Genomic DNA, 22,670 nt, shown 5'->3' on the forward strand with positions numbered 1-22,670 from the left:
TCCTGACCCCAAAATGGCAATCAGCATTACCCTGGGCATATAAGAAAGGGTCACAAGAGTCAAACACTGGCTCAACCTTTTCTACTCTCCCTCTCACAATCTGCCTAAATTCATAGTGAGTCATAGAATCAGCATTGCTGTCAGATAGCCATCTAGCCTCTGCTTAAAAACCTCCAAAGTAGGGGCTCACCACCTCCCAAGGAAGCCTGTTCCATTGAGGATCTGCTCTAACCAGAAGTTCTTCCAAATGTTTAGTCGAAAGCTCTTTTGATTTTATTTCAACTCCACTTCATGCTCTATATGTTGTTGTTGTTCAGTCGCACAGTCGAGTCCGACTCTTCGCGACCCCATGGATCATCTCCCGCCAGGCCCTCCTGTCTTCTGCCATCCTCTGAAGTTGGCTCAATTTCATGTTCGTTGCATCGATGACACTGTCCATGCGGACTTTTGTTGGCAGGGTGATGTCTCTACTTTTTATCATGCTGTTTAGGTTCACCATCACTTTCCTCCCAAGGAGCAGGCGTCTTTTAATTTCATGGCTGCAGTCACAGTCTGCGGTGATCTGGGATCCCAGGAACGTGAAGTCTGTCACTACTTCCACAGCTTCCCCTTCTATTTGCCAAGGAGTGATGGGGCCGGATGCCATGATCTTAGTTTTTTTGATGTTGAGCTTCAAGCCCACTTTTGCGCTCTCCTCTTTTACTCTGAGCAAGAGGCTCTTTAGATCCTCTTCACTTTCAGCCATTAGAGTGGTATCATCTGCATATCTGAGGTTGTTGATCTTTTCCCCAGCAATCTTAATTCCCGCTTGTGATTCATCCAGGCCAGCATTTCGCATGATGTACTCTGCATATATATTAAATAAGCAAGGCGACAATATACATCCTTGTCGTACTCCTTTTCCTATGCTAAACCAATCAGTTGTTCCATATCCAGTTCTAACTGTTGCTTCTTGGCCCTTATACAGGTTTCTCAAGAGACATGTGAGGTGGTCTGGTACTCCCATCTCTTTAAGGACCTGCCATAGTTTGTTGTGATCCACACAGTCAAAAGCTTTAGCATAGTCAATGAAGCAGAAGTAGATATTTTTCTGGTACTCTCTTGCTTTCTCCATAATCCAGCGAATGTTGGCAATATGATCTCTCGTTCCTCTACCTCTTCGAAACCCAGCTTGTACTTCTGGTAGTTCTCTATCCACGTACTGTTGAAGCCTAGCTTGTAGGATCTTGAGCATGACCTTGCTAGCGTGTGATATGAGTGCAATTGTGCGATAGTTTGAACATTCCTTGGCATTGCCCTTCTTTGGGATTGGAATGTATACTGATCTTTTCCAATCCTGTGGCCACTGTTGCGTTTTCCAAATTTGCTGGCAAATGGAGTGCAGAACTTTAACAGCATCATCTTCTAAGACTTTGAATAGCTCAGCTGGAATACCATCACCTCCACTAGCTTTGTTGTTAGCAATGCTTTCTAAGGCCCATTTAACTTCACATTCCAGGATGTCTGGCTCGAGGTCAGTGATTATACCGTTGTGGTTGTCAAGGACATCGAGGTCTTTCTTGTATAGTTCTTCTGTATGACAGCCTTTGAAATACTTTCAAATACTATATGACAGCCTTTCAAATACTTTCATATCAGGTCTCAATCATCTCCACTCCAGACTAAACATATCTAGCTCCTTCAACCTTTCCTCATAGGACTTGGTCTTCAGACCCCTCACCATCTTTGTTGCCCTGCTCTGGACATGTTCCAGCTTATAAACATCCGTCTTAAACAGTGGTGCCCAAAACTGAACGCAGTACTCCAAGTGAGGTCTAACCAGAGCAGAGTACAGTGATACTATCACTTTGCATGATCTGGATACTATACTTCCATTGATGCAGGCCATGGTCACATTTGAAAGGGGAAGTTCCATGTCCTTTCATTCAGTGTGCTGTGCCATTGAGTGTCAAGTTTATTTTGCCAGCTTGGGGGGGGGGGAAATTCCTATTTTCACTTAAAACAAAACAGATGCCTTGGACTACATATATATTTCAAGTTTCTACATTTTATCTGATAAGAGAAAAAATCCTATACTCTGGTTGGCCCAAATATTTTAATTCTATCTGATATTTATTGTATAAGCTGTGTGATTTGCACAATGATAAAAGTGTGCTGTTAACAAATTTCCTTGATGTTAATTTTAAACTGTATTTGTTGTTGTTTGTAAACCTATAGGGTAGCCCAGTCAATAATTTACAGTCCAGTAGGTGAAAATTAAATGCAGCAAACAATGTATTATCAGACATTGGTTTTATTATAGTTTGTTAATCTGTATAGTATTCAATCAGAAGCAGTAAATTAACAATTTAATATGTAGCATAATGTTTATATACCCAAACAAATATATAACAAATTATTTTATTGCAATGGAAAGCATTTTTGTTTGATATCCTGAAATACTGTTTATATGCCTGTTTTTATAGTTGCCCCTGAAGAAGGATCTCATGTTGGACTTGCCACTTAATTTATTATTTTAACATTGATCACAAACATGATGATGTGTTTCCTGTTTTGCCCACTATCTTCTTCCCCAGAATGCCTCTTCTCAAAGCAAAGAATCAGTGTTGGCTTTTCTCTTCCTCATTAGAACAGGAGGTGCTTCAGAAGTCCCCAAGAGCCATTGCTTTTGTTTAGAGGGATCACACATTTAGAAATACTTGTAGTTATCATAGCAGAATGCTTAGCTTTGAAGTTTCAAGCATTTTTATGATAGCCCCCCCCATCAGCAGCCATTTTACAATTGGTCCCACCTCCCATGGGCAGCCATGTGGTGGCCCACTACCCTTTCACAGAGGAGGTTGGAACTGAGGACCCTTAATAGCTGGGGACTCCTGTTGAGAGTTCTTTGTTTTGTATATTTTTTCTTTTGCCACTTCCCATTACTTTTTTTACCTGACAATAAGTGACACAGAGAAGCACATCAGTTATTCACAGTGTACACTTCAGGCTGTTTTGAGAATCTTGAGAATGCTAGCAAGATTGCTCAGAACATGATTTTCCATGCTCAAGATATAATTGATCCTATTATCTGCCTAATGGAAATGGACATTTCTCTATAGTTCTACATACTACGAGCCATTGATTATTCACATAGACTGTTCTTATAATGCTTAATCATTAACCAGTTGAGCAAAAAAGGAAGAAATTACAGTATTCATGAAATATCAACATATAGTATGGTTTAGAATGCACATGGTACCCTTCCACAGCTGTAGTTAAGCGGGATTGGTCATGTAAGGAACATAGAAAATAGATTCTCTGGGAACCAAATGTAAACTGTTCTGAGCTCTGTAGAGGAAGTGTGGGAATTAGTATACAGGCTATGCATTAGAAAAAGAGAAAGAGATTATGCTGTAAATTCTAGCTGGAATTTCTAGGATTTCATCAAGGCCACAGTAGAGTGCATTACAATAGCCTTGAGGTTACTGTGGCATGGACACAGGTGCCAGATCAGCCAGGTCATGGAAAGGAGCCATCTTTTTGGATATATCAGGATGGAAAAGCAATTTTTGCAGCTGAATTTACTAGCTTCTCCAATAACAATGCTGGGTCCAGTGTAAGCCCTAGGCTATTAATTGAGTCAGCAAGAGTGAGTTGAACCCCGTCGAAGGTGAGAAGCACCCTGCTCTCCAAGACCTCAGCCTTCTCAACGAGCATCACCTCTGTTCTGTTAGGGTTCATTTTCAGCTCTTTCACTGTTGGTCATTTAACTACAGCAGCCTACTGAAAGAAGGCTTCACACTTAGCTGAGAGGAGTGTTAGGTTAAATGAACAGCTGTTCCAATCTCCATCATAGTTATATGAATATAAAAGTTAATTTAGAGCTTATGTTAAGCACACCCTCAGGTGCACACTTTGTGGAGTAGTGACATTTTAACAAATCCCCCTATTTGTTTCATAGTCATCTCGCTGGATTCAGTCAGATGTCACAAACAAATTCAGGGTCTTCTGAGTCTCAAACCACAGCAAACCATAAATAAACCATAGTTTATGATGAAAAAGATTCTCAGAAGTCTTTGGGTCTGCACATTCCCTCCCTATTTTCTTCTCCAGTTGTTTGCTGCACCAAGGTTGAAAACTTCCTAGTGTAGAACAAACTGCAGTTTGTTTTGATTTTGAAATGGGGCACTTTAAACATATTGTGGTTCATTTACCTAGCAACCAAAGTTCTAAATCGCAGTTTAATTGTAGTTTAGCATCCTGGTTTGTAGGTAGAAAGCAAACCACAGTTTGCCTGATTCACAGGTCAATGCAAACTGTAGCTAGTTTTCTTTGTTATCAGAACAGCACACAAGGGTGAAGGGGAAGAGAATATATAAGTCTCTGGACTTCCAGGCTCATTATTGGAACAGTTGATACATGGTTTGATACATTTACAGAATGCTGTGTCTCTGTCTCCATTAAAGAACAAAACATGGTATTCATAAATATCAGGCTCAATAATTATCTTCACAATTTTCTGTATAAATTGCTACTAATTAAAAATTATTTGCATATTATGAAGCTGGATCACAGCTAAAATATAACAATACATAACAGATAGTTTAAAGTTTCCTTTGTTCTTTAATATATTGTAGGTTATGATTCATTTAAGACCATCCTTCCACTACATGCATAGCAGTTTTGTTTCCAAAGGCCCAGATGTATGTCAGGTTGCAAATAATCACTTGAAGAAGCTTTAGCATTTAATGTCTAAATGTTTACAAACCCACATTTTGCTACATTTGAAGAACTGTCACTTAAAAAAAAAAGACAACAAAACCCACAGTTATAATCTAAACGTATTTTGTTAGGGAATGTCCTTTCACTTCCTGCTATGTATATCTAAATAGTATCGTTTTAAGTGCACTATAGTATGGCTACTTGGAATGTTGTTACATTATTAGACTTTATTTCCATCTTCAGAAAAACCACATGGTATAGTTCTCTTTGGATGGTGGCATTGGGATAAAAAGGAAGGGTTGCATGATTAAATACTACATAAATCAAATCTCCCTGACCTTGGAAAGCCAGAATGTTAAGGAAAAATGTCTTGCCTTGCTTTTTCTGGGCATGTTAGATTTCTTTTTTTCTCCCTCAACAATTAATTTATATCAAAGAAAATGATATGTGTTAATTTCTATGTACAAGAAGGTTTTCATTTGGTGCAGCAATCAAACATGCAGTTTCTCACCTGCAATCCAAGAAAGCCTCTTCCATGAGATTTTTCAGATGCTTAACATGAACTTTTGAGGGTATATAATTTGGGTTTGTACTGTGTATAGTGATTTTGATATTACTTTTGAGACCCACAGAAGAACACTTCAAGGACATGTAATCTCTCAAAGTGTTCTGTTATATGACTCATCCTGTTCCAGAAAATTTCTTTCTGATTCTTTTGTGCTATTTTTCACTTCTACCAAACTAAACAGATGTGTACTGTAGAATAGTTCCTGAATTAACAAAGTGAATCTTAGGAATACATTTAAATCTTCTAAAGTACAGTGAAGATTTTCCCTAAATTGATGAAGAATAGATTTAGGTTTTTTCCCGCCCATTTCTATCTGTTCTTTTTGGTCCTCTATCTCTTTTCTGAGAGCATACCATATAAGTATTCTGTTGCCTTGGTTCAGAAAGGGTGAAGCAGTATCCCATGTACAGAATTGGTGCAGATACTGAACTTTCCATGTGGATGGGCTATCTGTGAGTAGCGTTGAACTGGAACATGCATATGCCCACTCCTCTCCACATTTGCCAAATATGACATTATTCTGGCTTCATTTACTCCAGCATTATAACGTTTTTACAAGAACTTGTGTAGGAGACCTTGAAACCTTAAATGCAAATATAACTAGGCTAGCAAAGAATAAAATACACTGAAGGTCATATGACTGATTAGCAGCTTTATATAATCATAATAATGCACAGTTGTTTCAGCTACCCTGAAAATTTGGAGCCTCTCCCTCAAACCCCCTCCCCCCCCAGAGCCACTTTCAGCATCGTGGGGGAAAAGTAACTTTTCCCCCATCATAGAGAACAATGGAGGGGATGGGGGCAACCTGTTTGGGGGGCCGTAGAATTGGATCCCATGTTCAAATGTTCTTGAAACTTGGTGGGTATCTTGGGGAGAGGCTCCAGCAGCTACCCTGTGGGTTTGGAGCCTCTCCCTCAAATTCAGCCCCCAGAATATACCCTATGTTTTCACCATTGACTTCAATGGCCCATAGGATATAATGGGGCTGAAATTGACATTCGGCTGGCCAAAAGACTCCCCAATCAGCTGGTACTGACGAAACTGACATGCAGGAGTCTTACTGCCAGCGGAAACTGATTCTGCCCAATTCAGCCAAATCTGAATCGGCCGAATATTTATTTATTTTTTGCACCACCCCTAGTTAGTGGCTGCCAAGTCTATCTGTTGAGTAGCTGGATCAGTCTTCGAAAGCACTCTCTTACCAGGTCACTTTTACTAGCTGAGCAAAATTTTCAAACTATTAGTTGTGCCATAGGGAATCCTATCTCAAGAAACAAATAAGGCAAAGCCTTGTCACAAATTGATAATCCATACAGATATTTAAAGTAGCTCTTGCAAACAATTCTGAAACTTTTAATTTTTCTGTTAGTACTACTGGAGTGAATAGGGCACTAAAATACAGTGTATGTTTTTATTTGTCACTCCTTAGTCACTGTATACAAAGGAAGAATAAGGGAATTGTTTCTGACTACTGCTGGGCTGACCTTGGTGTAGACAGTGTTAATGGCTTTTGCAAAGTGCTTGCCCTGAGAAGCCTGTACTTAGGGCCCAGAAACAACAGCAGGTTAATGAATATCTTTGTGGAAATGGGGTGTTAGGTTTGGTTGGCACAATAAAGTGGGGGGGGAGAGAAGCCTCAGTAAATTTGATTCATGCTTGTTTTATTTTTTTAAATCATGATTTCTGTTATTTTTAATCTTTATTTTTATTTATTTATTTTGCATTTTATCTCTTCCCTTCCCTTGCCCCTCTTCTTCTTTGTATTCATACATCGCAGTGCCAGAGAATGGGGATGAAGGTAGGGCAGTTTACGTCAACTTTATTTCTGCTGTAACCATTGCAGATTGTAGTGGATACACTGAATGTATGTTCCTTGGTGTGGAGTTATTGTCTGCAGAGGTCCTGTTAGCAGTCAGAGCCTCATAATGCTCTTTGGATTCTTGAAAGAGTTGTTGGTTACGAGTCCTTTGTCATCCCATCTATGTGGACCCACAGTCAACTAGACTAGCTGTAAACTAAACTGAGCATTAATACAAATAAAGCCAAAGACTTTTTGGATTATACAAAGGCAGCTACTAGAGGCTCTCAAGCTAAAATATCATAAGTAATCTATTTTTTACAACCACTTAAATACAGTGACTGCATTAATAATTGTGCTTCTTGAAACAGTGTGGAGATTACATTTACACATCAGGGTCATCATTAGTTTAAACATCTAGTGGCACTGGCATGACTCCACAATCATCCCCAGTGTCACTTGAGCAGCTATTTTTAGGAGTGCCAATGAAACAGCTTGCTGGTGTGTCACAGAATCACACTGTCACAGGGGATGCAGGGACACTCACAATCCAGGACTGTTTGTGACATTATGGGTGCATTTGGTTGGGTGATGGCAAAATTTGTGCTGTGTTGGTAGGTATGTGCTTAGGAACATGTAAGCATTTAACATCTGTGCTTTGTCCTAATATTAAGCAATGTGCTGCCATTGCTGGTAGCTGGTTTTCCAAATAGGTATCTTTTCTGAAATCAATAGAATTGTCTATATCGTGAAAGTTAGGGTTATACGTAGTGTTCCACTTCTGATACTGATGCTGAAATCACTAGGATTTGTGGATATCGTGAAAATTAGGCTAATATTTAGTGTTCTACTTAAGATCCTGATATACACCTATTGCACAAATCTTTTGCATAAAGGTGGAACTAAAATTCAGAGATTCTTATTTTCTTGGGTGAAGGGAATACAAAATAAATTCCCTAAAATTCCACTAAGAAATTTAAATATTCTGTATATAGCCCCCTTTGATTAAACAGTATTGGTTACTAACTCAGGTAAAAGAAAGTCATTAAAATGAAAGCAACAGTGGTACATTTCAGCAGATTTTGTTTTCTAAAAATAGTGGTGTTGGCTACATTCAGGGAAGCTGCTTTGGACAGCTGTCCCGCCACCATATTGTCATATTTAGTTACAAAAGAATACTAATTGCAAACATATAAATATGCTTTGGGTAATGGAATACAAACAGTATCCTATGGGTGAAGTAATAATTTTGGGTTGTTGTTAATAAATACACCTTTAACACTGTTAGGGTTGCTAACAAGCTGGAGAAAAAATGTCCTGCCCATTTAATCGCTTAATGCGATGTTATTAACAGGTGATATTGTTTATCTCCATGCTTCAACTGCCTGTTGCCTTGCACTGAGCCTCCGTTAAACAGAGTTTTTTTTATCCTTGCAGGCTGTTGGCAACCCTAAACCCCTGTAAGGATGAGAGGCACCCCAAGAAAAATATGTCCTTCTAGTCTGCACAGCTTCTAGACTTCAAAGTTCTTCCTTAACAAAAGTTGAAGGGTCAAAGTCCTTGTTTTTTGTTGTCTCCTTTCCCAGGGTGATGTTATTTGCATACGTTTATTTATTTAAAGAAGTGCAATTTTTTAAAAAATCCTTAGTTTTATTATCATAATGAAGTTAACATCACCCTATAGGAGAAAAGGAAAAACCTGGTAAAAATGGTTTTTAAAGTTAAGTAGGTGACCAACATAGGAGGGAAGGCAGCATGCTATAGGGTCAGTATTTGGATGGGGGAGCACCAAGGAAGGCTCTGTAAGGGAAGGCAATAGGAAACCACCTCTGCTTCTCACTTGCCTTTAAAGCCCCTTGCTGAGGTCGCCATAAGAACATAACGCTCTCTACATGGGGCTGCCTTTGTCGCAAATCTGGAAGCTGCAGCTAGTGCAGAATGCTGCGGCCAGGCTGTTGATGGGTCTTCCTAGTAGGGACCACATCCAGCCTGTGCTGAAAGGGCTGCACTGGCTGCCAATAGCGTACCGGATTCGCTTCAAAGTGCTGGTTCTTACCTTTAAAGCCCTACATGGTCTGGGTCCAGCTTACCTAAGGGACCGCCTTTCCTCATATGTTCCCCCGCGAGCACTTCGGTCTGGGACGCAACATCTCCTGGCAATGCCAGGTCATAAAGAGGCCAGGCTGGCCGCTACTAGGGCCAGGGCTTTCTCGGTGGCGGCTCCTACCTGGTGGAATGAGCTCCCGATGGAGATCCGGGCCCTGCGGGACCTTGTACAGTTCCGCAGGGCCTGCAAGACGGAGCTCTTCCACCAGGCGTATGAGTAGGAGTTGCCACTACCATCATTATTGTACCATCTTACCTGGCCCTGGACGAGGGAACACCAGTGTTTCCCGGAAGCAGATGATGCTAAGGAACAGAGTAGTAGCAATAGAACTGTTACGCCATCTTGTGAAATAACATCCAGAGCACTTATTAATTAACTGTTTATAATGTTATCTGTACTGTGATGATTTTAAATTATTTTACTTATGTTTTATATTGGCGTATGCCCTTGTAAGCCGCCCTGAGCCCGCGTAGTGGGGAGGGCGGGGTATAAATTGAATAAAATAATAATAATAATAAGAGAAGCCAATGTTGGATCAGGCCAATGGCCCATCCAGTCCAAGACTCTGTGTCACATAGTGGCCAAAAATACCAGGTGCCATCAGGAGGTCCAGCAGTGGGGCCAGGACACTAGAAGCCCTCCACTGTTGCCCCCCCCAGAACCAAGAATACAGAGCATCACTTGGCCCAGAGTCCCTATCTATACCTTGTGGCTAATAGTCACCAATGGACCTCTGCTCCATATGCTTATCTAATTCCCTCTTGAAGCCATCCATGCTTGTAGCCGCCGCCACCTCCTGTGGCAGTGAATTCCATGTGTTAATCACTCTTTGGGTGAAGAAGTACTTCCTCTTATCTGTTCTAACCCGACCGCTCAGCAATTTCATTGAGTGGTCTCAAGTTCTTATATTGTGAGAAAGGGAGAAAAGTACTTCTTTCTCTCGCTGTTCTATCCCATGCATAATCTTATAAACCTCGATCATGTCACCCCTCAGCCATCGTTTCTCCAATCTAAAGAGCCCCCAAGTACTTTAACCTTTCTTCATAGGGAAAGTGTTCCAACCCTTTTCTCATTCTAGTTGCCCTTTCTGCACTTTTCCCAAAGCTATAATAGGAGAGGAGGAGGAGGAGATTGGATTTATACCCCGTCCTTCACTTGGAGTCTTAGAGCGGCTTACAAACTCCTTTCCCTTCCCCTCCCCACAACAGACACCCTGTGAGGTGGGTGGGGCTGAGAGAACTCTGACACAAACTGCTCTTTTTCAAGGACAGCTGTGCCAGGGCTTGTGACTGACCCAAGGTCACATCAGCAGGTGCAAGTGGAGGAGTGGGGAATCAAACGCGGTTCTCCCAGATTAGAGTCCGCACACTTAACCACTACACCAAACTGGCTCTCGATCCTTTTTAATATCCTTTTTAAGGTGTGGTGACCAGAACTGTACACAGTATTCCAAATGAGGTTGCACCATTGATTTATATAGGGGCATTATGATATTGGCTGATTTGTTTTCAATTCCGTTCCTAATAATCCCGAGCATAGTGTTGGCCTTTTTTACTGCAGTCGCACACTGTCTCAACAATTTCAGTGAGTTATCTACTACGACTCCAAGATCTCTCTCTTGGTCAGTCTCTGCCATAAGTCAGTTACAACTTGACAGCACATAATATGTTTATAAGTGACCAATATAGATTCAGTTTTTATATGGGGTTAGGTATTAAGGGCTGCGGTCACACGGAACATTAGCCACCCTAGTCAGACGGAAGACATGCGGAGTTTCCGGACGCGATCTCACCGGAACGTCTGGGAAGCGTAGCACTCCCGTGGCTCAAACGAGGCTTCCCGCTGAAACCGCGCAGCAAAAAACTAGTACCTCGGAGGTACTAGTATCCGGAAACCGCGGGGCAAGGGCGGGCGTCTGATCGCGGTTCCGGTGGCATCCGGCGCCCGCCCATGTTCCCGTCCTTGCAAAAAAGTTTTTTCCCCCAGGTCTTCGTGGATGCGCAAAAGCACCCTACGGAGCATGCGCAGTCGTGCTGTACAGAAAAAAAACCTATCCAGTTTGCCGAACCGCGCGCTTCGTTTTTGCGCGCGGGATTGTCCTGCGATCGGCACCTCTCCCTTCCCACGGGACCTCCACGGGACCTCCACGGGAGGTCTGGTCAGGTAACGGCGCCTTAGTTTGCCCCGGGGCACACTGCCACATTTCCCCCCCGTGGTTTCCTGCTCGTGTGACCGGGGCCATAGTAGTACAGTGGTAAGACACACTAAAAACCAGCTGCTGAAATTCAGAGATCCTTTGTCCCCAGCATAGAGGGCTGCACTGAGGAACAGGGATCAGGAAAACTTGACACTCCTTACTCTTTGTTAGTGAAGCAAGCCTTGGAGACTCCTTCAGAGTAATGCATTTTGCTTAAGAGTATCGACACACAGGTTGTGGTCACATGTGCCAGAAAAAAGGGGGGGCAAGGCTATTTCCTCTGGAGGCATTTGACCCGCAGTTGCATATTCACACCTCCCTTCGAAGCTGTGGGCGCAGTCTGTCAGTGTGTGATCAAACACAACTGCAAGTGAGTCGGGGGTTTTTTGTGCTGTTTTCCCCCCATGCGTTTAAATGAGGGATCAATGAATTGCACCTCCGCACCAAGGGCTCCGTATGGAGTTTGCGATGATGTGCATACTGCGGGGGGGGGGGGAACAACAGCATGGAGTCAGACCATCCCGACGTCATGAGAGCGCACTGGAGTGATCAGACTCGGGAAAGTCCATCCGTGGTCCGTCGCAACCTGCTTCCTACCAGTTTTTAACTCCACTTCTGCAATGGAGCAGAACGGGTTGCCAATGGCTGCAGGGCACTTCCCAGATATTGTTGTCTGATCGCACCCTTTAAATCCAATTGGCATTCACACCTATGTTGGGTCTAATTGTGCATATGATCGCAGCCACAGTAGAGAGTCTTCAGAGGGCTTGAGGAGCTGCTGGAGGAAGGGAAAGGCAGATAAGATCCCAAAAGCATGAGCTTCTTCCACCCAGCAACCATAGGACAGAGCCTCTCATTTGCTTCTAACATTTATGTGTGTGTTTTACATTAGCAAAGGTCATTGGTAACATTTCCATATTTGATCATTTACATTACAAGGCCTCTTCAGAACTGACAACTGCTGAGAAGAGATTGCTAAAAATTGGCAAATTCTTTGTGTTCCTGTCTAGCCAGTAGTAGTAACCAATGCTCCCTCTGTGGAGTTTTGTGAGCAAAAATTCTACATTGTGAGCTATTGGCATTAAAGCTGTGAGCAAGCAATTTGCTACTGCATAAATTAGTTTTCTCTGGAGCCATCCTTCCTGAGCTAAGACAAAAATGTGTGAGCCAGAGGCTAAAAAACTGTGAGTTAGCTCACACTAACTCAGCTTAGAGGGAACATAACTGTAATTTAGAGATAAGTTTCCCTGACCATTTTCAAATTTTTGTTCTGCTCATAGAAAAAAATCAATTGTGTAAAATGTATATTGTGACCATTTTATTTACCTCAGTTACACTTAAATTTCCAGCTGGAATCTTTAGGACTAATTCTATTTTATTTTGATGTGCATATCCTTAAACAACATGACACACACTTCAGGTTTATTTCTACAGGAAGGAGGATCTCAGACACCTTAACAGCTCACCAAATATATAGTGAACAAGTCATCAGGGTCTTATTATATTTAGTCATTAATGAAAACTATTAGTTACTTCCACATGCTTTGTTCATATGATCTGGCTCTGAATGGAGTGGATCATGCCCCTATCTTACTGCTCCACTGCTTCTTTATTAAAATACTTATAACCCACCCTTCCTTTTGGCTCAAGTTTGGAACCTTCCCCCAGTCTAAGGAGTTTTCCTTCAGATTAAGTGTTTCTTGCACGGAGGAAGAGCTGCTTCAGTTGGAGGAAGGCCCCTTCGGCAAGAGGAAGGCTACTTAAAGAATTGTTGAATCTACCCCAGTATGATTAGTTTGCTTCAGCCAAGGTAATGGAGGTGATGGCTCTCTTAAAGCAATCTTGCTTGCTACTATAGGTCAGTGTAGCAGTGCTACTCAGTAGCTAGTTACAGACACTGTTAACCACTGCCTGTAGCTGTTAGCTGCCAGTAAAACTGTTCCATAGGCAAAATTATGTGGATATTTTTAGCAGCACTCAAAACCTAAAAGATATCACATAACATAATCTGCTTTGGAAATCTATATTTTTGGTTCTTTTGTTAGGCTTTTATTTTGCTTCTGGATGTTTGGATGCAATAAATCTACTCAAGGCTTTCAGCAGAACCCTATCAATGGCTGATGTTAAAACAATTAAATTCAAAATGATTTTTCAAAAATCCCTTTGTGGCTTTGTTATTCATCTCAAATAAAATAATAGATTACATTTTTATGGTTACATTATAACCATTTTTATGGTTACATTATAACCATTTAAATATGACTGAAATGCTAATAATGATTTCATTTTAAACACAGAATTGCAAATTAATGAACTGATTTATTTTCTTTTGAATTTGACAGGTGCTGTGGACGTAGACGAGAGAAATCGCCAAATGAAAATGAGCAAGTACAAACAGGTAGCAGGATCAGATTCGAGGCTGGAGCAAGATTATCATTCCAAGGCAAGGGCATTTTTTTAAAAAAGCTGCAAAATGTATAATCCTTGATCAGGCATATAGTCATTTAATGGGTAACATGCAATTAACAATCTAATCCTATAGATAAGTCCCACTAACACACTGAATGCAGACTTGCACAAAACGGCTTCTGCTCGCTCAAGAGAATTTTTAGTCTCCCCTGTCTGGCAGTGTTCAGCCTGATACCATGAAAGATTATGGATCTTTATATAGAGCAACACCTGATGAAGCATGAAGGGCTGTTACTGAACACAAATCACTGGTTCTCTGTACACATGAAGAATGCATTTCTCCCATCCAAGGGAAGGGCTGCATCTAAAAAAATTGTACTTACTGCTAAGTAATTGTATAGATTGCAGCTGTGACATTCTGAAGCCCTTTCCAAAATTATGCTTGAAATTACTATGTCAAGCTCTCATGAGACAGAACTGGAAAGTATTTACCTACTTCAAAAAGTGATACATGATCACTTTATGGTTATATGGTGGAATGTGCAGTTATAAAAAAGCACTTAGTAAATAGAAAAGAGGGAAATTATTTAGATGATCAAAATTAATTCAGAAAGAATTTACTATATTTTATACTTTTATTGTATGTCTAATAATATAATAAAACCTTCAATTAGTTGTGATTGTTACTGAATAAAGTTTTAGTTGTGATAGGGATGAGCAATTGGTGACTTGGATCCCACAGAGAATTTCCACGTATAGAAGGAGGGGCTACTTTTGTTGATTCCCCATTCCCCCTGCAGACCTCCAACTGCTCCCTGCTGTTCCTGGGGGTTTCTTTTTTCCAGAAGCAGCAGGGGGGGGGGGGAGGGTTTTTGGGGCTGCAGCAGAAAGGAGGCAAGGAAGTCATGCTTTACAGACAGAAATCTGCTGAAATTTCTGTGGATCCAAGCTTTTTTAATGTTTGGTTTGCAGAGGGAAAATCATGTTTTTAAATATTGCCATAATCACAGACTTGCTGTATAGATCAGTCTGATAAACTATTTTTGTCAAATGTTGGTCATCTTTATCAATGGTGCAATATTTGCAAGTTGAATAAATTAAGGCTGGTTTCTATAAAATGTAGTTTGGATCTGAAAAAACAAGTATTTCCTCACCTTTCCCTTCCACTAGTGGTCCCCTAAGACCCGACAATAGTTGGTGGGAGCCTCATGGACAACATGCCTTGACCCACAGTGTCTTAGGAGGTGCTGGAAGACAGCAAAGGTGGGGAAGGACCCGCCACTATAAGCACTTCCTGCTCACATTTCTTAAGATCTACCCCATAATAATCCGGCAGTAACATTCAGTTATTGGACCATAAACATCTGATTTAACACCTCCAGCTTACTTATTATGCCACATTTCATTTCAGGTGATATGTAAGTCAGTATACTTGCTGAAAGAGGATATTTACTGCTTTAACAGCACAATCCTATGCAGGTTTACTTAGCAGTACACCCTACTGTTTTAATTGGACCTTACTCCCTTATAAGTTTGCATAGGATTGCACTGTAAGGTGCTTACTCCTATAGAATGATGTAGTTTAATGTTCTGTTACTTGGTAATCTTTGTAATTAAACAGATTATGAGCTATAACCCCTTAAATGCTGCTAAGAAATGAAGGTTCATTTCCATCTTTGAGTGGACTGGTAAAATGATTAGAAAAGGTGCCTTGAAATTAGATTCACTCACTCTACAAATATAAAGCTGTTTTTAATAAGGATGGTTACTTGGATGGCAGTTTCATGGTGGGGTTTTTTTTCTGGGTAGCACTGAAACCATTAAAATGTTCATCCAAAGTAACATCATAGAGTTTGAGGTGCTGCTGCCCATGAGGAACCATTCTTGAAATATTTGGGAAAATGTGGGGGGATGGGGGACTGATGGCCAAAGTATGGAACTGAAAAGCCCTCTTTCATGAAAGTCAGTTGCTGGAGAACCACGGCATTTGGTCAGTGGACTTCTGCATGAAGTTCTGTCTGGGTCTCTCTTGTTGTCATATATATTTTAACGATTTCTTAGATGAATAATAGGAGCCTTGCAGAGATAGCCAGAATCTGGGGATAAGGAAGCATAAGAAGGATTTCACATGTTGACTCTGCTCCCCATCCCAAAGCATTGGTCAAGTTTTCTGCTTAGAGCCTACCCAGGTATAAGCTAGGCAGATGCACAGGTTAGACAGATGCACAGGAGATCCAGGGTGGTATAGTGGATAGAGAGGCAGGTTTAGAACCCTTGGCGAGCTGGGTTCGAATCCCTACTTCTGCCATGGAAGCTGATTGGATGACCTTGGGCTCATCACAAGCTCTCTGCCTGGCCTGCCTCACAGGGCTGTTGTGGCAGAATGGAGGAGGGGAGCACAATCTTCTAAAAAGCCACTTTGAGTCCAAACCAAGGAGCAATGTGGGATATAAATAAATAAATAAATGCAATGCAGGCTTCTGTGCAGAAGTACCAGTTAATGCACACAGGCTGGGAGATGGACAAGCAGGTGCAGTCACATTTCTCTCTTTCTCCATCAACTATCTTTACATTTAGTCATCTACACAGGGCTGGTATAATTAAGAAAAAGGAAAGAAATAAATATTTTGCCTCCTGGAATTCATTTCAAAACTCTATTCAACCATAAATCCCTGATTTCTTTCTATCACAATGCCTTTAATTCTAATATTGTGGGAAGCTCTGTGTTTCCACTGGAAGCTTATATAAAAAGGCATTTATATTCTAAACTGTCTAGACCTGACGGTTGTCCAAATATATTTCTTACTAAGGAAAGAAGCATGTTTACTGTGGACACCTAAGAATAGCTTTCCTTTTATGTAGGCAAGGGTGAAGCGTCAGGAGAGCTGAGTGGGTTCTGCATTTCTGTTTTGTTTTATTCATGTGCTGAAAAAATACAGACCCAATTTTTAACACACTTAATTTGATAGAAACAAATAGAAATACAAAATAGGCTAAGCAGTAGTTTGCCTAGTGCTCATTATACAGTAGTGCTGATTAATCACATGAATATTGGATTATTGATTTAATGATATATTACATTTGCATATGCATACAATATAAGTGGCAAGGCTATAATTCTTGTGTGCAGCTTTCCTTGGGAGTCAGCCCTATGAATTTAGCAAGTTTATATGCCCACCACTTTCACCAGAGGCTCATTATAACCAAACCAAGGTCCAAACATCTCATACCTGCAACTGCTAATAAGCAAGAGTAACCTGCTGCAGCTGCAAATGTCCCACATTTGTTGCTTCCCCCTGCCTGCCAGACACTCTATGGGGCATTCCCTAGCCTTTCTCAGTTAAGAAGAGCCTTACTTGATCAGAAGAGCAAACCATATAATCCAGTATCCTGTTCCACCAAAAAGAAGAAAGTCTCTTGTTCAAGCTTCCTGGACTGTCTTTCCAAATGGAATTGGAACAGTGATAAGGTAGATAGGCAGCAGTAGTATCACCATGACTTAGAACTGGCAGAGAGTGGGAAGCAGAGTTCAGCATCCTTATTTTAGCAGATGAGGAAGGCACACTTTGCTACAGATATTCCTAGACTGGTACCAAGAAGAGAAAGTTGTTTACATCTGTCCTGATTTCCACAGTTGTTTCTTCCTGAATATGACAAAGGAGGATGCTGGCACAGGTTTCTCCAACTGCTTGGCCAAATCTAAGCCTTCACACTAAACATCAGGGTTTAACAAAAATGGCACCCAGTTAATTGGAGACACTTTTCACCTTAGTTTACACTTCATTAATCCATTCACCAACTAAACATGGTGGGCCTATCCTTAATTTAATTACATGGTAAATTAGTCCCTCTGATGCCAGTAGCATTTGTTTCATGTGAATACACTAAGGAGAGTCATGTCTCAAGTTCCTGCCTGCCATTCTAGAGGCTATTTATTCTAATATTTATATTCTGTTTTGTTAGCCCAACAGGAGCTAATTTCACACACATTGTATAATGCACTTTTGCAAGTAATTTTTCCTGTTTTGCACAGGAAAATCAAGCTGCAAAGGATTGCTAAACCAGGGTCTAAAATCAGCTCACAAAAACAAAACAAAACATGATACAATAAAATGAAGTAGGAATTCATCATGATGATTACATTAAGATGGAACACTTTGGTGTAGTGGTTAAGTACGCGGTGTGGTGTAGTGGTTAAGTGTGTTAAGCCAGTTTGGTGTAGTGGTTAAGTGCACGGACTCTAATCTGGGAGAACAGAGTTTGAGTCCCCACTACTCTACTTGCACCTGCTGGATGACCTTGGGCAAGCCATAGTTCTGTCAGAGCTGTTCTTGAAAAAGAGCAGTTTCTGTCAGAGCTCTCTCAGCCCCACCTACCTCACAAGCAGTGTTCCCTCTAAGCTAAGTTAGTGTGAGCTAGCTCACAGTTCTTTAGCCTCCGGCTCACACATTTTTGTCTTAGCTCAGGAAGGAAGGCTCCAGAGCAAACTAATTTAGGCAGCAGCCAAATTGCTCACTCACAACTTTAATGCCAGCAGCTCACAAAATAGAATTTTTGCTCACAAGACTCCACAGCTTAGAGGGAACATTGCTCACAAGGTGTCTGTTGTGGGGAGGGGAAGGGAAAGGAGTTTGTAAGCCGCTCTGAGAGTCCTTTGGGTAGTGAAGGGTGGAGTATAAATCCAATCTCCTCCTCTTCCTCCTCTTCATCTTCTTCGAATTAAGACAGAGGCCAGTAGTCACTGATACATTTGATAATGCAAAATCTGCATACCAGTACTATTGCAATATTCACTTCAGTGGAGGGTACCATTCCACGTATTTATTTCTGTTGACAGAAACCTTATTTCTCCACTGAAGTGAACTTAGAAGCCATTCACAAAGGTGAGCATGCATGCTTATATAGGATCAATGAGCTGGGGCATAAGTGAACATTTGAATTATATATCATAGATCTATGGAATACAACTTCCTAATGCTAGACTTTAATACTTGGTTTGTGTTTCAGACCAAGAGAGATTATATTTCCTTACATGTTTTAATGGGTAATTAATTATTATATTTGTGTTTCTATGATACTGCTTGTCTAATAGTACACTGGGAAATTACTTCAGTGTTGATTAAATGAGGAATAGATGATAACTTTGGGGGCAGTAAATTCGATTTTTTTTAAAGTAGGTTTTTGCAGTGTACATGGTTTTACTTAAGTGTAAGTCTATGGTAGTGCCTCAGAAACCATGATGAGTAAACTTGGAAATTAAGCCATGAAGAAAGGTGGGGTTATAAATATATAAATAAACAAATAACATCTATAGTTAAATAGACATGAGGAAAACTTTGGATCTTATCTCACTATTTAAAACTCTGAGAGAGCAATCCTAAGCAGGTCTACTCTGAATTCTACTGAGGTCTGTTCAGTATGGCTTACTCTTAGGAAAGTGCTCTTAGGATTGCACTGTGAATGTTAGAGAACTGAGACTCAAGTAAAAGAAGGTCCTAAAATTTACAAGATGAGAATTCAGTAAAAGGATTTAGAGAGACAGACTTGTGTCTGTCAAGAACACACCACAATTGTAAAATCCAGATATCAATGTTTAGTTTTTGGGTTTTATTTTTTAAAAAAATCCTCTTCCTTTTCGTTGTGAATAAGATGTGCAGAGTAGAATATATACAGAACTAATAATGCAATTAAACTGAAGAATGTTCTAGACTGTACAGATCAGATTGCTGTGTTTTAAATTTTTTTACAGGAAACTCATTTAATGCAATAGAATTAATATCTACTGAATATTTATTTTTCCTATAACACAATAATTCAAGACTGCTGAGTTGAGATCTGAGACTAGATGAGCAGCATCCTGCCCCCTGCCCTTAAACCTCAGAAGAATAGTGCTAATTCAGAAGATAAAAATATCCACCAATACTAAAACTGTGTTTTAGTAAAGGGTGAATTGCAGAATGACAGTGGGAAATATATTCTCCTGAAAGGGATGATGGGAGAAAATAGGATTTTTATGCCTCAAATGCTTCACAAAAGCATGTTTTTAAAAATCTGTTAGGAAATTGAAATTGTTTGGATTAAGGGGAATTGATTTGGGTAAGGACAGTAATGCAGTTATGAATCTGGTGACGGCTAAAGAAAGGCTAGACTTAGAGAAAGAGATTGGTATCCTGAGGCAATTTAAAGGGTGGATGAAAATATCCTTCCTTATGAGCATATGGGAATTCAAACTATTGTAATGTATGAGAGGTGGGTGATTTGAGAGTCTGAATGGGAGGGCAATAGAAGAGAAAACTTTCTTCCATGGGAGGGGTATACTGGGAATTCAAACTGACCTATTTCTCTGCAAGTCTTAGCATCATTTTGCATTATATTTAATTTTTTTAAAAGTCTTAGCATCAGGGGAGGCCGAGAGCACCATGCAGACACTAATGGGGGGGAGGGAATGATTGGCAGTGGGGTGCAAGTGTAACTAACTGTTGTCAGCCAATGAAAGAAGAAGCAGATTTTCCCTTCCATTGGAGGCAAAGGGAAATTGAGCCCTCTCTTCTTCTTCAAGGCAACTGCAGGAAAAAAGAACACAAACGGATACAGTGTTGATTGGATCCCAAGACCCACCATTACTGTGAAAGCAGCAAATCAGGATTTCCCCATCTCCCTCTCCTCCTTTGTAGCCCCAAAACACCCCTCTGCCCAGATCCTGCTCCTAGGAGACAAGGGGTTCTCAGGAACAGTGTGGGGGGAAATTGGGGATCTGCAGTGAGAGAGGAAGTTGGCAGAAATCACCCCATACCTTTGCCAACAGAACTGTCATTCCATTGGCATAACTATTGTTCATCTTTGGTCTTCTCTGCAGTCTCACATTGGTACTGCACATGTGCAAGTTGGCCTTGGAGAGAACTTTCTAGCTTCTAGTAACTGAAAAGGCTTTCCTCCCCCTTGGCACACAAGGTGACGTTTTCCTGATGAAACCGTTGCATACCGTGAGAAAGGAGCACCATTTTTCTTCAGTTCTCTGCCATGATGAGAGTACAAGCTGAAGCTTTGCTCTTTTTGTACCAATCTTTTTGACTCTCTTCTATCACTTGGAGTACTGCTTCAATGGCTCAGAAGGCATTGTTTAAAAAGTGTGCCCAGTGCAGGACCAAAATGACTCAAATGGATGAGTACATGCTCTACCTGATCTGTGGGAATCACACAATGTCAGTGCCTTCTGGCACTGTCAGCAGTTTACTCCCAAAGTGAGGAATGGCAGGCCTCTCAGCTCAAAGCCACACTTGGGAAAAGGCTGTTTTGGGCTCCAACAAGCTAACATTGAAGTTGTCTGTCATGTGGGAGCATTTCTTGAGAATAGAATCAGTATCTTTGTTTTGGTCACTTCAGATCTGCTTAGGCACTGTTCCAGGTCCCTGAATCTGTCAATTCCACATCGTAGCACATCAGAACTGCATCCGAAGAAAGCAAAAACTACAAGTCCAAACATCTCAAGAAGGAATCTGGCTCATCTTGGTTCAAGCAACAAGAAAAGCCTTCCTCAGTCCCTCACCCTGAGGTCTCAGAACTGATAGATTTGAAAGAGGATACTGTGCCAATTCCTGGGCTCCATCTCTCCATTTTCAGGCACTGGAAGACTCACTGTTGGAAGGTGAAGTATTGCCTGACCTTTTCCCCATTCCATGCTGTCAAGGACAAGACTCATTCTATTCATCATCATGTCTTCAGTGCAGGCATACATGGAACTGCCTCAGGGCAGGCCTGTTGCTGAGAAGTTTCCACAGGCTTCTAGAAATCTACAGCCGAGTGCTCTCCTGCCCCTTGGCATGACAGAGATTAGCTCTGTTCCTCCCCAAATGATCCTGTGACAAAGGGGGGGGCACTCTTCCTTCAGTTCTATTTTCACTGCCGTGAAGAGAGAGCACTCTACAGCTTCAAGATTTTTCTCCCTCACAACTCTAACCAGTAATTTCTCTTCTGAATCACATTGACAGTACCCACAACAGCTTTATTTTAAAAACTAGCAGTAAAGCCCGTTGTGAAAGCAATACAACGGGATCTAGAAAGATGCTCTGGAGCAGTGCTCTGGCGTTGGGCAAACAGTGTCAATTTGCTGTGGTGACCTCAGCAGGGTATAATGACAGAGTCCACTGTTTTCTCCAGAGGAACTGATCTCTGCTACCTGAAGAGCAGTTGTAATTGTGAGTGATCTGTAGCCCTCACCTGGAGATTGGCAACAATTGTTACCCAGGACGAAATGGCTGGTTTGGAGGGTGGAGTCTATGGTATTCTACCTGTCTGAGGTCCCACCCCTCCGCAAACCCCACCCTCTCCAGGCTCCACCCCTCAAATCCCCAGGAATTTGTCAGCATGTAGTTGGCAACCCCATCTCCTTCCCAGCTAACCATCAACCTACCATTATCTGCCCCTTTGACTTCAGCTGACTTCTGCCCTCCCTTCTGCAGAGCAGTTGTAATTCTGAGTGCTCTCCAGCCCTCACCTGGAGATTGGCAACAATGGTTCCCTATGTGAGACTGACTGGTTTGGAGGGTGGAGTCTATGGCAGTGTACCTGTCTGAGGTCCCACCCCTCCTCAAACCTCACCCTCTTCAGGCTCCATCCCTCAAATCTCCAGGAATTTCCCATCTGGAGTTGGCAACCCTATCAGGATTGGCCCCAATGTGTTTTCTCCCAAAGGCCAAAGTAGGTGACAGGACCAAGCTTAGTTGCCTACCAACAGGCACTGAGGGGAATGTAGGGTTGCCAGCTCTAAGGAGGGAAATACCTGGAGGTTTGGGGGGTGGATTCTGTAGAGGGCCGGGCGACGGAGGCATCGGCCTTCTGTCGCCCGCCTTGCCCCCCCAATCTCGGCCCGGGCGACCGCGGCTCC

General features: G+C 41.5%; 1 protein-coding gene across 5 annotated transcripts in view; it reads left to right on the forward strand.

Moving 5' to 3' along the window:
* The window catches only part of RIMS2 (regulating synaptic membrane exocytosis 2), a 611,329-nt gene that overhangs the window by 476,702 nt on the left and 111,957 nt on the right, over positions 1 to 22,670 (forward strand). For 2 of the 5 annotated variants that reach the window (XM_015407290.1, XM_015407291.1), the window contains one exon: positions 13,720 to 13,820. The exons of the other annotated variants lie outside the window; for them this stretch is intronic. In XM_015407290.1, coding sequence (XP_015262776.1) covers positions 13,720 to 13,820 — 101 coding nt within the window. The remainder of the gene's footprint in view (positions 1 to 13,719; positions 13,821 to 22,670) is intronic. 5 annotated transcript variants of the gene reach the window in all.

Source organism: Gekko japonicus, unplaced genomic scaffold (assembly GCF_001447785.1).
Source record: "Gekko japonicus isolate JY-2015 unplaced genomic scaffold, Gekko_japonicus_V1.1 scaffold119, whole genome shotgun sequence".
Lineage (NCBI taxonomy): Eukaryota > Metazoa > Chordata > Lepidosauria > Squamata > Gekkonidae > Gekko > Gekko japonicus.